The sequence below is a fragment of the Tachypleus tridentatus genome, chromosome 12 (genome assembly GCF_004210375.1).
Source record: "Tachypleus tridentatus isolate NWPU-2018 chromosome 12, ASM421037v1, whole genome shotgun sequence".
Classification (NCBI taxonomy): Eukaryota; Metazoa; Arthropoda; class Merostomata; order Xiphosura; family Limulidae; genus Tachypleus; species Tachypleus tridentatus.
Genome location: NC_134836.1, coordinates 80,989,118 through 81,005,906, shown reverse-complemented (window position 1 = coordinate 81,005,906; position 16,789 = coordinate 80,989,118). Strand labels below are relative to the sequence as shown.

The 16,789-nt window shown below is 37.5% G+C and overlaps 1 protein-coding gene across 4 annotated transcripts in view; it reads left to right on the top strand.

Moving 5' to 3' along the window:
• The window catches only part of LOC143233798 (putative ubiquitin carboxyl-terminal hydrolase MINDY-4), a 127,294-nt gene that overhangs the window by 21,669 nt on the left and 88,836 nt on the right, over positions 1–16,789 (top strand). For all 4 annotated transcript variants that reach the window (XM_076470480.1, XM_076470483.1, XM_076470482.1 and 1 more), the window contains 2 exons: positions 10,420–10,849; positions 15,758–15,948. In XM_076470480.1, the coding sequence (XP_076326595.1) occupies positions 10,420–10,849; positions 15,758–15,948 (621 nt within the window). The remainder of the gene's footprint in view (positions 1–10,419; positions 10,850–15,757; positions 15,949–16,789) is intronic.

The window sequence follows — 16,789 nt, the reverse complement described above, 5'->3', positions numbered from 1 at the left end:
TTGGCTTCAAATTCCTGTAGACGGGCGGCCTTTGGGTGGCCCCCCTTGGGTCAATCGGCTGGTCCACTTGGGCTAGAGTCAACCAAGTACCAGTGTTGGAAGTTCTCAACGGGTGTTGTGGACATTGTGTCTGATGCTGGTGTTTGGGTATAGTGCTCACGAAACCCTGGCGTTGCTGCATTGTCCTTACGTGACTTTATAGTGCGTCCCCTTGTAGGGGTCAGTGGGTACCAAAATTTTTTCCTTTTCCTATGGATCCTCTAAAAAATTTAAATAAAATTGTAAAAAAACAGTCAATGGGTAGCGACCACGTCTTGAATACTCAGAACAGCAATCTTCAACATCAGTAACACACGTACCTCATTTTCTTATATTACATTCTCTTTTGGAAAATCCTTTAGGGCAAATGTCCCCTTTTTTTATTCAAAAGGGACTAGAGGGACTTGCTGGCTCTCCAAAGTCAGTAAAGAAACTTCGATCTGGTGACATATTGGTTGAAACATCCACATCCCAACACAGTGAACTCCTCTTGAATTCAAAGGCAATTGGGGATATACCTATTGAGGTTACACCCCATGCTACCTTGAATTCTTCACGAGGAGTTATTGTTGAAAGAGATTTGAAGAACGTTCCCGAGTCAGAGATTCTCGCTGGTCTCTCCACTCAAGGAGTTTCTGCAGTGAGGCACATCTCCACTCGCAAAGATGGAGTTACACTGCCAACAAATACCCTCGTTTTAACATTTACTTCACCATGTGCACCTGCCACCATCAAGGCAGGTTATCTCATTGCAGGGTTCGCCATACATACCAAACCCTCTTGATGTTTCCAATGTCAGAGATTCGGCCACTCAATCTTATTGTGGTTCCCTGACATGTGCTCGTTGTGGAGGCAAGGACCACGATGCCTATGACTGTGACAGGAACCCACATTGTGTAAACTGCAATGGTTCTCACCCCTCTTACTTTCATTCTTGCCCAAAATGGTTGGAGGAAAAAGAGGTGCAGCATTTGAAAACGACACATAACATTAGTTATCCTGAGGCTCGGAAATTGCTGTCCACAACTCCATCTCGGACATATGCTGCTGCACTTCATTCCACAACTACAGTGGGAGTGCAGACAGATCTCTCTGTGCCTCCAAGAGAATCGTTTTCAAAACAAATGAAAAGCCTTTTGACCTCCGTGGTTAAAAAGGTTGATGAATCGACTTCCACACCCATCTCTGTTCCTCCCATACCTTCCAACAAACCTCAAGATCCACATCCTTCAGTTTCAAATACAGGCATTTCTTCTGATACATCTTTTTCTCCCACCACAAGAGACAAAACAATTATTCGTTTGCGTCCTCACTCACTGGATTCCCCTTCCAATAACAAAAACCTGCCCACCTGACCCAGAGCAGGATCCATGGAGGTTGATAGACCTCCTCCGACTAAAGACAGTAAAGAAAAAAGACGTGGTCGTAAACCGAAGGGTTCTCCAGCCACTTCACCTACCCGTTCTTAAAAATGGCCACCTTGATACAATGGAACTGTCGAGGTTTACGTTTTAATCTGGATGATATCAAAATGTTGATTGCTTCCTACCATCCTGTTTGTCTTTCTTTACAAGAAACATTTCTCAAAACTGCTGATACTGTCTCCATTCGGCAGTTTTCTCTGTACAGAAATGACAGGTTGTGTGATGGTCGAGTATATGGAGGGGTGGCACTGTTGGTTGATCAACACGTGTCCACCCTGTCTTTGTCACTCAACACACCCTTGGAGGCCATAGCCATCCGTGTTTCCTTGGGTCATACCATCACTGTTTGTTCTCTGTACCTGTCCCCTGGAGAGACATATGATCAATCAGATCTTGATGCTCTAGTTGAACAATTGCCATCTCCATTTCTAATCCTAGGGGATTTTAATGGACATCATCCCCTCTGGAGAAGTGCTATTATTGATGGGAGGGGCCGATCTGTAGAGCGGATACTCTCTGATCACAATCTTTCTCTTTTCAATACTGGTTCTTCCACTTACTTTCATGCACCTAGTCAGTCCTTTACCGCTATTGATCTCTCAGTTTGCTCCCTTTCATTATTCTCCCATTTTTCATGGAGGGTTGACAGTAATCCACTAGGCAGTGATCATTTTCCGATCCTTTTAAGAGAGACTGGCCATGGTCGATGCCACCCTACCCGCGTGCCCTGGTGGAAGCTGGATCAGGCAGACTGGTCCACTTTCACTGCTCTCGCAGAACTTGATCCTGCCATCGTAAATCAGCCAACAATAGACGACTGTGTAGCAGCGGTAACTGACTGTATTACACATGCAGCTGCTCAGTGTATTCCTAAAACCTCAACACGTTTTCCACGATATCCTCGTCCGTGGTGGAATCCTGCTTGCCACTTAGCACAGAAGGCTCAAAAGCGGGCCTGGGATACTTTTCGTAGATATCCCACACTTTCAAACTGGGTTGCTTTCCAACGGGCCCGTGCACATGCTAGGTGGGTAAGACGTCAAAGCCAGAAGGAATCTTGGATTAAGTTCACAACCAGCATATCTTCTACCACCAGTTCCAAGATCATATGGGACAGGTTTCGAAAGGTTAATGGGCACTACAATTCTATCCCCCTCTCGATCTTACTCTCTGATGGTCAGGAGGTGACTGATGTTGAACATCGCTAACACTCTAGGTGAAAGCTTTTGCCGGGTATCTAGCACTTCTGCTTGTTCCTCCACCTTCCTGGCCATCAAGACATGGGCAGAGTGATCACCTCTTTCCTTTCGAACTGACTGTTTCTTTGACTATAATTGTCCCTTTACCCTGGTGGAACTAAAAATGGCCCTTCATCGGTCTGCCAGTATGTCTGTTGGACCTGATGATATTCATTATGACATGCTGCACCATCTATCTCCTGCTTCTCTTGATGTCCTTCTGATTGTTTTCAACCGGATCTGGCAGGAGAATGTTTTCCTGATGCCTGGCGCCAGGCTATTACTTTACCTTTCTCTAAGCCAGGGAAAGATCCCAAGATTCCTTCAAACTACCGTCCAATTGCTTTGACGAGCTGTCTCTGTAAGACATTAGAAAGGATGGTTAATGCTCGTCTTGTTTGGTTTCTTGAATCAAACAACCTCCTCTCGCCCACCCAGTGTGGGTTCCGTCGACAGCACTCCACCACAGACCACCTAATTCGTCTTGAAACATCTATCAGAGAAGCCTTTCTCAACCGCCAACATCTTGTATCAATATTCTTTGACATAGAGAAGGCTTACGACACAACATGGAGGTATGGCGTTTTGTGAGACCTCCATACATATGGGTTACATGGCCATCTACCCATGTTTATTAAAAATTTTTTAATGGACAGGAGATTGCAAGTTCGTGTGGGTTCGACACTTTCCCGTTCTTTTGTACAGGAACTTGGAGTCCCTCAAGGCTGTGTATTGAGTGTTACACTCTTCAGTATTAAGATAAATGCCATCACTGAACAACTCCCTCTCACTGTTGCGAATGGGCTGTATGTCGACGACTTTCACATCTCATGTCAGTCGTCAAACATGAGATATATTGAGCGGCAACTACAAACTGCCCTCAATTGTGTACGGAAGTGGACTATGGCAAACGGCTTTAATTTCTCTCTCTCCAAAACTGTATGCATGCACTTTTGCCGTTGATGGGGTATTCACCCTGATCCTGAACTTCATATCGGTGAAGTTTTGCTGCCAGTGGTCCCGGAGACCAAGTTCTTGGGACTTATCTCTGATCGTAAACTGACCTTTATACCACACTTAAAGCAGCTTCGGGTCAAATGCACAAGAGCACTGAACATCCTCCGTGTTCTCTCTTCTACCAGTTGGGGGGCAGATCGCTGTTCAATGTTAAAGGTATATCGCTCTTATTAGATCGAAACTTCGATTATGGATCAATGGTCTATGGCTCTGCCAGACCCTCGCCTTAAAGATGCTGGACCCCACTCATCACCAAGGACTTCGACTCTGCACTGGGGCTTTCCGTACCTCTCCAGTTCAAATTATATACACTGAATCTCATGAACCTTCTCTACACCTTTGCCGTTTGCAACTATCTTTACAATATACTTTACTTCGAAACTTCATTTCTTACCAAAGCATCCCACCTGGAAATGTGTTTTCCTTCCTCGGTGGGCAGTACTTTTTTAGAGCAGACAATCTGTCATTGCTCCGTTTGGCCTTCGCATCCGGGCGCAATTGGATGAATTGGGTCTGTCCTTGGATAACATTGCAGATTCCACAGGTTGGCCCATCCCACCATGGCTTATTACAGCCCCCAAATGTGACCTTTCTTTCAGTCACCTAAAAAAGGCAGATACTCCAGATTGGAAGTACCGTCTTTTATTCAATGAATATCTTTCAAACAATCATTCAGTTCCCATTTATACAGATGGTTCCAAATCAAGTAATTCAGTGGGCTCTGCTATGGGTCAGTAGTTGCGTGCAGAATCCCTTCTACAGCTTCTGTGTTCACTGCTGAACTGTATGCCATATCTCTTGCCTTGGAATTGCTACACTTTAGCTCACATCCTATTTTCACTGATATTCGAAACCAACTTGCCCATTTCTCATTAGCAGCTACTTCAATCCAGTTTTTCTGGATACCAGGCCATGTTGATATTCGCGGGAACGAGCTTGAAGACATGGCAGCTAAATATGTCTGCTTCAGCACCATCACTCCTATGCCTATTCCATACATGGACTATGGTGTTGTCTTCAAGGCTCGGCTCCGTGCCAGCTGGCAGTCCACTTGGAGTGAGCAACGTGACAACAAACTTTTTCAAATCAAACCCAAAATTGGACTTTAGTCATCTAGCTTCCGTAAAGTTCGGAAGGAGGTAGTTGTTCTCACTAGGCTACGCATTGGTCACAGTTTTTTAACTCATCATTTTCTTTTATCTGGAACTGATGCACCAATGTGTAGTTTGTGTAACACTCAAATCACTATCAGCCACGTTTTACTTTCTTGCTATCGTTACAATTCTCAAGGACGGCAATATTTTAAACATATTTTTTCCCAGGGTCAGTCTGTAACATTGGACAGAGTTATTGGTGATGGTGACTCTGTCCATCTTGATAATGTTTTTAATTTTTTAATGGCCATTAATCTTTTTAATCTCATTTAAGTGTTGCATATTTATTCATTACACCTTTTTAATTGTGGTTCCTTTTTTACAGTTTTAATCTCTCTCCTTCAATTTGACATTGGACAATGGCCAGAACATTAAATAACTCGACACCAGGACTGGAAAGGCCAACTTCAGGTGACTAACGCTACTGTTTGAACTATCCGTTTGAACTACTCGTTAGTCGTCCTGGCAAGTTGTTATTATACTTTTGTTGCATATCACTTCACACTTTTACTACTTAACTTTTTGGTACTGGCCATATTGACTCATAACCCGGAACCAGGACTGGAAAGACCAACTTCAGGTGACTGACGGTGGTTTTTATACTTACCTGTTAGTCTTCCTGGCGGGTTATGATCATTACCATTCTGCTACAGGTAGTTCTTTACAACTTTGTTGACTGGATGTCAACATTGGTTTTTACGCCATTTTCTGTTTTAATTGCCGTTTTGCTTTTATCTTCAATTACTTTTGCAAATTTACTCCATTTACTTGACTTTTATCTTTTTACTGGACATTAGGCTACTCATTATTACGATTTTGCGGAGTGCCTTTCAAAACTTTTATTCTTTTACATTTTGATAGTAGCTGCTATGACACATAACCCAGAACCAGGACTGGAAAGGCCAACTTCAGGTAATTGACGATGGTTCTTGAACTTACCTGTTAGTCTTCCTGGCGGGTTATGATCATTACCATTTTGCTAGAGTAAATATTTTACAACTTTGAAGACTGGATGTCACCATTGGTTTTTACACCATTTTCTGTTTTAATTGCTGTTTTGTTTTTACCTTCATTTACTTTTACAAATTTTACTCCATTTACTTGACTTTATCTTTTGGCTACTCATTGTTACAATTTTGCTATGTATCTTTTAAAACTTCTATTCTTTTACATTTTGATACTGGTTGCTTTGACACATTACCTGGAACCAGGACTGGAAAGACCAACTTCAGATGACTGACGGTGGTTCTTGAACTTACCTGTTAGTCTTCCTGGCGGGTTATGATCATTACCTTTTTGCTAGAGTAAATACCTTACAACTTATACTCTGCCTTCTATCTTAACATTGTAGACTAGGTGTCAACATTGGTTTTATACTTTTTTGTTTTACCTTCATTTCCATTTATGTCTATTACTACATTTATTTATTTTTATTTTTTTATATATTTTTTTTTTACATTTTTACCGAATGTCTGGCGCAGATAGCCTCGCTGCTTTGTGCCATAAAACACTAAATCAATCAATCAATCAATCAATTCCTTCATGGTCATTTCATGGCTTGTCATATGTAGGGGGTTGGAACTTAGTGGTAGATAACTTCTCTCAGAAAACATGACTCTAGCCAAGGTACATCTCCAACCTCAACATTTTCTCTTGGTTTGCTCTCAGTTGGGCACATCTGTTACTGCTATCTTCACCACGCTTCTCAACACTAAACTTCCCTTTCTCTTGGGTTCAGTCTCTCAGCCTTTGACCTTGGCAATTAATACTTTCAGCTAGGACTGGTGTATTTTTTTCTGTGCTTATTTCTGTTTCCTCTCACTTTGATATGTGACACACTTTGTCAGGCTCTATTGGCAGCACCTCTTTGGACAACACAAACCTGAATTCCTTTGTCTTTATCAATTAGCATGCAAGCCTTGTTCTACCTTTGCCTCATTTCCATCTTTTCTTGATCCAACTGCATTCATCTCTGTTTTATTCAGGAGTTTCATTCCTTAACTTTCTTATGTGGTCTGGTCCACTGCCTGCAAGGCTGGCCTCCTGACACTTTAACCATATCACAACTGGTCACGGGTCAAAAGCCATGTCATTGCATTTGTTGACTTGCATTCAATATTTTATTTAACTACTATTTTATGAATTTATCTTAAGTTTGGTATTAAACTGTAGATTATAATTCAAATGTTCATATTATACATTATTTAATTTTTTAATTTAAAATTGAATATTAAACACATCTAAACATCAATTTTTGTGTGTCACATGATATGCTTTGGCTATAATTAGATGTGTGTAACGTCAAAATACAAAGCATATAGTTTTGTATGAATTAGGAATTCAAATTACTGATATTGAAAGCTAGAATATAAAAAACATTTAATCTTTTCTATTTGTTGAGCTATAACTATATTTAGTGAATCAAACACAGTGGCTTCCTCCTCACCTCTTTCCATTTTTGGAAATGGTTCCTTATATGCACTCCTTTATATATGATATGTAAATAACCAATCAATAGCTTAGAATGTCCGTTTGGTGATTTTCTCGGCCATTTTCATATATAACGGCATTCTCTCTTTCTTTCAAGACAAACCTTCATGCTGGGAAGTTGAGCCTTTGGCCTGTTCAAGTTTCTGTATTTTCGTCAGATACAATACAGCTTAGTTATTAATCTTGATGAATTATAATGGAATTTTGTAGTATTAGTGAATTACTTTATGAGTTTGTGGTTATTTGCATTTATATATGTATGTGTGTATATATATACACTGCTGGCCAAAATCTTAAGGCCAATGAACATAAAGAAAAAATATGCATTTTGAGTTGTTAGACTCAACCACATATTTGAGTAGAGCTTCAAAAGATGAAAATAAGAAAAGGGAAAATAAAAATAAAAAACTTTTTTAGCATTTAATAGGGAAAATGTGAACACTATGAAATTAGCCTAAATACTAGCTGGTCAAAAGATTAAGACCATACTGAAACAAAGCGTTAATCTGTATACAAATTTTAGTCATTTGTGTTCAAGCATTAGCATTGTCAACATCTCCTCTGACTTTCTAACTTACAGGTTGGATCTGATTGATGTATTCTTCCCTGGATTCTGATGCCTGTAGGATTTTTCACGTTGTGTTCTGTCTCACTATCTTGCATCTCACTTGAAATTTTTCAGGCTGTCATGTGATGGATTTTCACACATTTGTCACCCATTATTATCATCCTTTATGTGATTTCAACTTTTTCTTATCATTGTTCTTCAATCTGCACATCTTCTTTAAGAACCTAAAGTACAGTTTCTTTTCTTTTAAAGAGTACAGCCAGATGGCTGCTTTTGCCACCCAGGGTATGCTTATTTACCAAAATTTGCATTGGGCCAGGGATAACAGAAAGCATTCAATCCATCCACCCTGGTTTTATCAATATCCAGTGTTGGGATAGGATATTTTGCAAGACAACTTAGAGGTAGTCTCATGGTATTAAAATTACCCAATCCAGTCTATATCTTTCATGAAAAAAAAATTGATAAGTAACTGTCCATGTCTTTGAATCTGGCTTGCTTGCTGTCTTTTTAAATTTAGAATAACAACATACAATAAGCACATTATGTCCCATAACTATCACAATTTTTCTGACTTTGTAACTATACAACAGAACCATTACAAATTCATTCAAGTTAGTTGATGTGTTTCCCATGAGAATGAAGCTTATACTGAAAGAGAAATTAACATTTTCTGTACAGAAAACAACGTAATACAATGTTATTTGATTAATGAAAATTTTAGATTTTTATCAGTTGTAAATAATGTAGAATTAAATGTAATAGAAAACTACTGACAAATTTTGAGTGAGAGGATAAGACATGTAGATGTGGCAAGGGGGTTGTGATTTTGTAGTTGGTGGTTCTGTAACCAAACAGAATTGAAAGTCATGAAAATTATGCTTTGCTTCAGTGATGATAATATTATAATAAGTAATTTTTCTTAAATTTCTGACATCTTGAAGGGGTGGTAATAAATTAGAGGAAATGGGTTGCTCATAGAAAAATGTCATTTCTTAAACTAGGAGAAATTCAAGATTTTAAAAAATATTGTCTTATAAAATTAAGAACTTATAACTCATATACTATTAAAATATTAGTATAAAAACCCATAAAAAAGATGGAAAACAAAAACCTATCAAACTTGAATTCTCCAATATGCATTTGCAACTTTGCCACCTGTAAACAGATATAAGAAAAATAAAGGGCCTTCTATCTTTAGGAAATTAAAGCTTATCATGAACAATATCTCATTTACCTATAAAGTGTTTCTTTCAAGCATTCATTGATTACAGTTATTTTTTAATTGCATCATTGCAATAGTTCTTTCAAAACCACATTTCTTGTAAATACTCAATCATGATTCAAAAACTTATCAGAAATGGCAAGTCAATTTTACTTGGTGTTATATAATTACATGGTATAAAATGTCCTCCTTGTCAGGCTTTAATATAGAAGAAAAAAACTAAAGTGTAGGAACTATTTATGCCTATTTTAGCAATATTAATTAGGAGTTATTGCTAATTAAGTCCACCAAAATATTTTGTACCCTATGAAGGGAGCTGATCTGATTTTAATATTTGCATTGGCCTTTCCACCATTTCAGTGTGGGATTGTAGCTATGCTGTGTGAAGAGGTGAGGTATTGTCTTGGAAGCTAAAATTTTCATTATCAGAAAATATAGTTTCAGTAGACACCTCTGCACATCTTCATAGGTGTACTCCCCATTTACAGTGCACTTTATTTTTCTCTCTAAGAATGAAATTAGTTTGGGTGCAAGTGCTTTGGAGAAGCTATTGTACAATTGTAGCATAGATTGTATTACTTTCCAATTTGTGGAGGGCTATTGTCACATCATGGTGGCATCATGCAGTAGCATAGTTAATATTAAACATGTTAAGGTGGGAGGTAACTCAAGGTTTGTGTTACGCAAGTCTCATACATAAATGCATGAAGGAATTAAATTATTTTAAGTGCAGGTAAGGAAAATGTTAACTTTTGACTGATGAAGTTTAAGTCCAGAACTAAGTATATATTCTTTCTAATATTTTCCTGTGTGAGATTTCATTTCATAACTAGCTAATAAATAAGCACTAAATATACACTAAATTTTAACTATAAGTGAGTTTTTTCATATTTAAAATAAATTTTATGATTTAGTTTTAAGATTAAGTCAACTTCACATATATTATGTAGAGCTATAAGATGGTACTGAATGCAGTTTGTATAAATTGTTGAATGATTATTCAAACATTTTTTAGTTAGTCTAATTCTGAAATAAAGTTCAAGCTCTCTTCCTGTGTGTGTGTGTGTGTACACTCTCTTACACTTAAAACTATAACAAGCTTGGGAACCTTATTACTGGTTTGGTAATAAATACTTTAAAAATGACTGGATTTAAACTTTTTTAATGAATAAATAGCACTGAAAGGAAATTTGCATTTTGCTGCTTTGATATTTTTTCACAGAATGGTTTTAAGTAATTGTAACATTAAATATCTGTTTTATAGAGCTCTTCACCATCCTTCAGGACATTGATTGAACTCATTACAAAGGAGTTGTTAGAGAAAGCCTTCAGGCACAAAACTTTCTCTAAAATAGTGGCTGATAAATTATCACCAACTCATTCAATTAATGGTTTTAACTCAAGAACTGTTAGTGTTGACACAGCAGAAATAAATGATGTTCCATTTGCAAGACCAAGGACATCTAAGAAAGAAAAAGAGATTGATAACAAGAAACCAAATGGAAATCATGCAACAAAAGCTGATAATTGTGGCAAACATAGTTGTCTAGAGGATAACAAAACAAAAAATATGTGGAGAAACCATAATGGGACTATTTCTCGACTAGACCAAACAGCAAGAAAGAGATATCATTCTTCAGGTGTTGATGTTTCAGCCAAAAATATCTTAAATGAAGATGGTTCTATTGATACTTGTAAGTATAGTATATTATAAACTTCAAATTACTACATTAATTTAATTTGGATTTCCCCACTACTTGTATGTTGTAAAGAACATCTTTAAAGAGTGTATAGTTTTTTACTTGATGTTTGGCAACCTCATTTACAATCTAAGCACATTTGAAAATAATGGTGGTAAGAGTTATTTCTTTGCATAAGTTAGATTATAATTAACAAAACTGTCTTAATATAATATCTTTTGAGTTTCATTTAAAGTACTATTAAATTAAAGTGAATTGGTGAGCTGGATGGTTTTAGAAGCTGTAATGCTCCATATGGAAGAATCTTAATTCCAGTGTAATACGTTATTTCATTCAGTGCTGCTATCTGTGTACACCATTTTTGTTCATCTGTAGCCTTTGTACTCTCATTTACTGTCACATGCTTACAGGTGATACAGCTGAGCTGTTTCATACGAGACGTGACAGTTCTTCACCAGTAGGGGTATGACACACCTCCTTGGCACAGCTGACTCCCTCCACATTGTAAAGCCCAATTTTCACTTCTCAATTTGGTATAGCAGAGTGTACACATATCTTTCACTCCTGTTTGCTTCAAATTTTTTTATTTCAAGATTTGTTGAACAACTAGCTTTGTTGTTTAGTTTTATTGATTTTTTAAGTGTTACTGAATACTACAGGTAAATTTCTGTTTTCACTCTCAGTTTGAATTATGAATTTCAAATTGTAACAACTACTACTGTTGTTACTACTGTTACAGCATTTTAACCTGCAACTTTACAAATTCTTTGCCCTCCTTCTTTAGTCAGCAACTGTTCAGTTGAATTGAGGAAAGCACATCACAAGGTTATGCCTTCTTTCTACAGTTTATGGCTGTTCAGTTGCATTGTGGCATGCACGTTACACAAATTTGGCTCCATGTTTTCTGTTGAGGAGGTTTCAGTGTCATATGTTCCATACTTCATATTTTGATACATTAGTATTTCATCATTAGAATTTTCCATTTCTGGACTCGCAGAACTTAATCTATTCTCTTTTGGGGATCTTTCCCTGATACCACTGTGGGATTTTCTCAGACTTAATTTTCCTGTCTCTATTTAACCCTCATTACTCTCCCACATTATCTATCCTTCATCAAACTCCTATCTGAGGCACTGTTTCTTTGAGGAATCTTCAGAGGATACTTTGTCTATTCTTATTCCATGTTGGTGCTCTTGTCTTCCTCTATCTCTCTACAAACTTGGTTCTTCTGTTGTTGGGATCTCCTGGGTAGGGATGCACATTTAACTCACCCATGTCTTATTTGCAGAACTTTTATATAACTCAATTATTATGCTTTTCAATCTTTGGAGATCTTTCTTACTTTAAGATTCCAGGGTGTAGACTGCTCATCAACACTCCTTTTTCATCAGTAACCTCTTGTTTTTTTCTAACAATAATTTCTTCTCACATTCCTGTATCCCAACCCCTTCTTCTGCCCCCTTGCTAGTTCCCCCTTTCTTGTGTCTTGGTAGCTAGCCATCAAATTGCTTAATGCTGGGTCTCCTGCTTTCAGTGGTACTTGTGACTAGACTATAGATTTTGGCATGGTTGGAGCACATTTAGCTTGTATACTTAAGGAAAAAAATTCACTTTGGATTATTGGGCTTCATGTGTTATCTGAAGGACTTTTCTTTCATTTTCTAATGTCATCACACTTATCCTCACATCTTTTTCCTTTCCATCATACTTAGGATTCACCTTTATACTTTTCTTCTCCAGGAAGCTGTCAAGCCCATCAATCATCCCTTTCCAGAGTTCTATTTACAGTTATTTTTGGTTTCCAAGAATATTGATAACTGATGCCCTGTCATAGATTTTTGCAATTTCAACCATTTTGTCAACCCTTTTAATTTCATAATGGATTCCTTTCTCACTCTTTTGTGGGCATTTACTCTGAGTCTTTGGATGACAAAGATATCTTGGTTACTTACCTACTCGTCCCTTATTACCCATCTGTGAGGCATAACTTTAAATTTGTTCACAAAAGTTGAGTTTCTCAATTCCTGGCTTTTGAGTTTGGTCTGGCTTAAGCATCTTAAGTATTCTGTTAGATAATCAGAGGCTTTACCTAAGATCTTTATACTTGTGGACTGGACTGTGGCAGCTTGTGTGGGTTGGCTACTCATGTTTGAGAACTTCTTCTCATCCCACCCCAATGTCTCATCCATTTGGGAGTGTTTCAACTACTATCTTACTTAGGCCCAGCATCCTCTTTTTCAGTTGTGATCATTTGAACTATTAGTTAAAAATCTCAGTCCTTGCCTTCTCTCATTTTACAAAAGGTTCCTTCTCTTTTAAGTGTTTGGAACACCATGGAAACCTTTATTTCCTTGGTTCATTTATTCATATGCATTCTTCTGTGGGTGTTGCACAATTAGTTGGTTCTTGCTTGGGATTCCTTGGATTTGGTCATCCTACCCCTTCATGTTGTTTTCAGCCTGGTGGCTAAACAGAAACAATATCCTGGCAGGAGTTTCTCTTCTGCATCCCTTGATAAATAACTTATTTTACAGGTTAGGAAGCATTTATGTATTCCCAAGAAATTGCAGATTATTATTCTTTGATCAAGTCAGCTCTGCACATCAGTATTCTGGTGCTATTTGCCATTTATCTTATTTTGAATCACTTCATCCTTTATTTCTGAAGCAATTTGGTCATGGTTCATTCCAACAAATCAGCTGTTTTCTCTTGCATCAATCAACAAGAGGGGACCTGTTTTCATTCACTTTGTTTTCAAACATTGGAACTTCTATTATGGGTTGCTTCACATCATGCACACCTGCTAATATGTTATATCCAAAGTGATCTGAATCTTGTTATGAATCATTAGTCTCGTCCTGACAGGATTCTCTCCATGGAGTGATCCATAGATTCTCAAGTGTTTAGGTGACGGTGTGACATGTGGGGTATTCCATTTTTGTATGCATTTGTCACTCACCTCAGTTCCAAAATACTCCACCTTTTGTCCCTGGGCCCACATCCTTTGGCTTTGGTGGTAAACATCTTTGGTCAAGATTGGCCAAACCTTTACCTTTATTCTTACCATCATACATGTGTCTTTCTATGGGTTTTATCCATTATCCACACTGCTTCCTGTTTAGTCACTCTCATTGCATCTTCATAACCTGTTCATCTGTAGTTACAGTCCTCACACTACTTCAGTCACCACTTCCATTATACTTCCTTTTCTTCCTTCCTGATCCCTTCTGCAGTAACCTGTCATGTATGTGTCATCCCATTATCACCACACTCAAGCTTTACATTTAGTAGTTGTCCAATCCTTTGTGTGGGGGAACAGGACACACCACATGTAGCATTCTTTTTTTTTCCCACTTAGTCCATCCTTTATTGTTAATGAATTATCAGAGAAAATAATGCATTTTCATAATTTTCATAATTCTTTACTTGGCTGTTTGACAATGTTTATAAAAAGTTATTAGGTATTCTAATCTAATATTTTCTCTTTTCCCCATGCGTGTAGGGTTTTTGTCCCTGTCCTGTCCTCTTCCTTTTGTTTTTTTATTTTGTCCTAAGTTCAGACCTACTTCCCATTTGTATTTTTGCTCTGATCCAAATGCATTTCTCTGTCCTATCCTTGCTCTCCAGTGTTATAGTACCTGCATGGCTTCTTTCTGTAGTTCTCATTTTTGGTCTTTTTCCATTGGAACCCTTTCTATATCCAAAACATTTCCCTTATCACTCTTATAGGCTGGATATGCCAGCTGAATAAGTTGGCATATTCTTCTTTCTTGTTCTGGATTCTTGACATATTTTCTACTGCCATCTGGATGGTCTTGTGTTTGACTAGAGCTAAATCAGTAACATAATCCTTCACACACATATGGATAAGAAGGAGCCCTCGTCCTGTAGTAGAATGGATGAAAAATTTACAATGCCAACAGGTTTTGGATTTGAGTGGACGTGCTGCATTTTCTCTTTTTGTCGTTGCCTACATGTTGGAATCCTGGATGGCTTGTTGCTGGTTGTGTACTGGATTTGCACATGGGTGCCCAGCTTGGATGGTTGTAAAAGAAGTTTTTTTTTTCTGCTTTTAAAGCTTGAGGTGAAAATGGCTGGAACCCTCCTCCTACAGCAGACTGGAACACAGATACCCGATTCTTCCTTGTTTTGGTCTTGAGTTTACATACCAATTACAGTCTAATGTGTCTTGGCTACTTTACACCATTTGGCATGTCCAACTGAGTATTGGATGTGCTCCTTTTTCTGCTCAATTCAGCAACATGCATCTTCACAACAAGTGAAGATTATACCTTGTACACATGTGATGTGGTCTCCTATGAGTTTGCTCCTTTACAGAAAGATGCGACTCCATAGGCTCTTTTCCAACACTTTCCAAAAGGTGCTCATCTAGGTATATTTGCACCAGAAAAGCTATTAAGATAGTATTTTCAGTACATCATATTAATACCATAATATCCAAAACTGGTAAGCTTTTGGGATAGCTCTAAGCTAGGTAACATAATTTTCTTAAAAGTAACTTTAATTGCCACTTTCTTACAAAAAATGTAATTGCACATTTAATTGAAATTTCAGCATTTATTTGTTTCAAAAATAACTGCACGATAATTCTTGTACTTCTTTGTCAGATTTCCCATTTTTATTGATATATCTTCATAAAAGAATGAGATGTTATAAAAATATTGTAACCTGAAACAAATGTCTTTGCCACCTTAAGTGATAATTTTAACTCCATCTTTAAAAATAGTTAATGTCAACATGATTATTAGTATCTACCTACAAGTTTTCTTGACAAGTTAAAAATTCATATTTGTAACACAGCATGTGGTATTCTGAATACCATTAATTAGTTTTTTTTCTAAAGTGTTAAAAGTAAACCAGTTTAACTTTTTTCGTGTGTAGATGATTGTGGCCATTCCCGTGTTGAGGAATGGTTAAGCATCAGTAGTGGAAATAATGCAGATCACCATCAGATAGATGTAGTTGAGACCAATGTAAAACCATTTACTCTTCCTCATACATCAAGACAAAATTTTTTGTCATCTTCAAAGAAATTAGACTGTGGTCCTGTTGTAAGCAGTACTGATCATATGGTAAGAACATCTTTTAAATTATAACATACAATTTAGTTAGTATGTCATTTTTAGTTAAGTATAACATCAAAAACCACATAGAGCACAATATTCTTTCTATGTAATATATATAGTAGTTAGCACATGTCTCTTTTGATTAGTTGAAAACATTAGCAGTATCTTTTCTTTTGCCTGTCATTGCACAGTGTTATGTGTTCATAGTTATTTTCCTCCCCTTGGGTTGTCTACCAATTTGAAGATCAGTAATTTTTACACACACAATTTCTTTGTTGTTGTTGTTGGCATATATCTGTTTATCCTAAATTTATCTTAAGATCTTAAGTAAGGCCATGTACACTTCAGTGACTTTTTCTTTGATACAGTCTTGGAAATTATTGATCCTTGGGTGTTTTTGACCCACCAGCATTCTACCCTTACATATATTGCACCCCTTTGTCTCTATTATTGCCTTCATTCCCCTTCAAATTAATTACCTCTAGTTTCTCATATTCGAAGTGCTTTGGTAATTGCTCTAGTATTGGCCAATTGAACCTATTCCCAATCTCTCTTAGGGTTTGTGGTCCCACATTTTAATTATCCTCAAGGCAACTGGGTATTGGTGGCTTGTAATTGGTTGTTCTCACATCAACCTCTTCATATCAGTATCCAAATTAACCTTGAAGTCCTTCTTTCCCTGAGATGGTATTTTTCCCCTGAAATGTGGATATGACTCATGGTTATCTCTTTTGCTTCCCTCATGTGCCTGTATTGCCTCTTTCTACTCTTTCTCTTTGGTTTGTCTTTCTTTGGTTGGTTAATCAATTTGAGGTCTTCTCTTTAACTTGCTTTGGCATCTTATGTG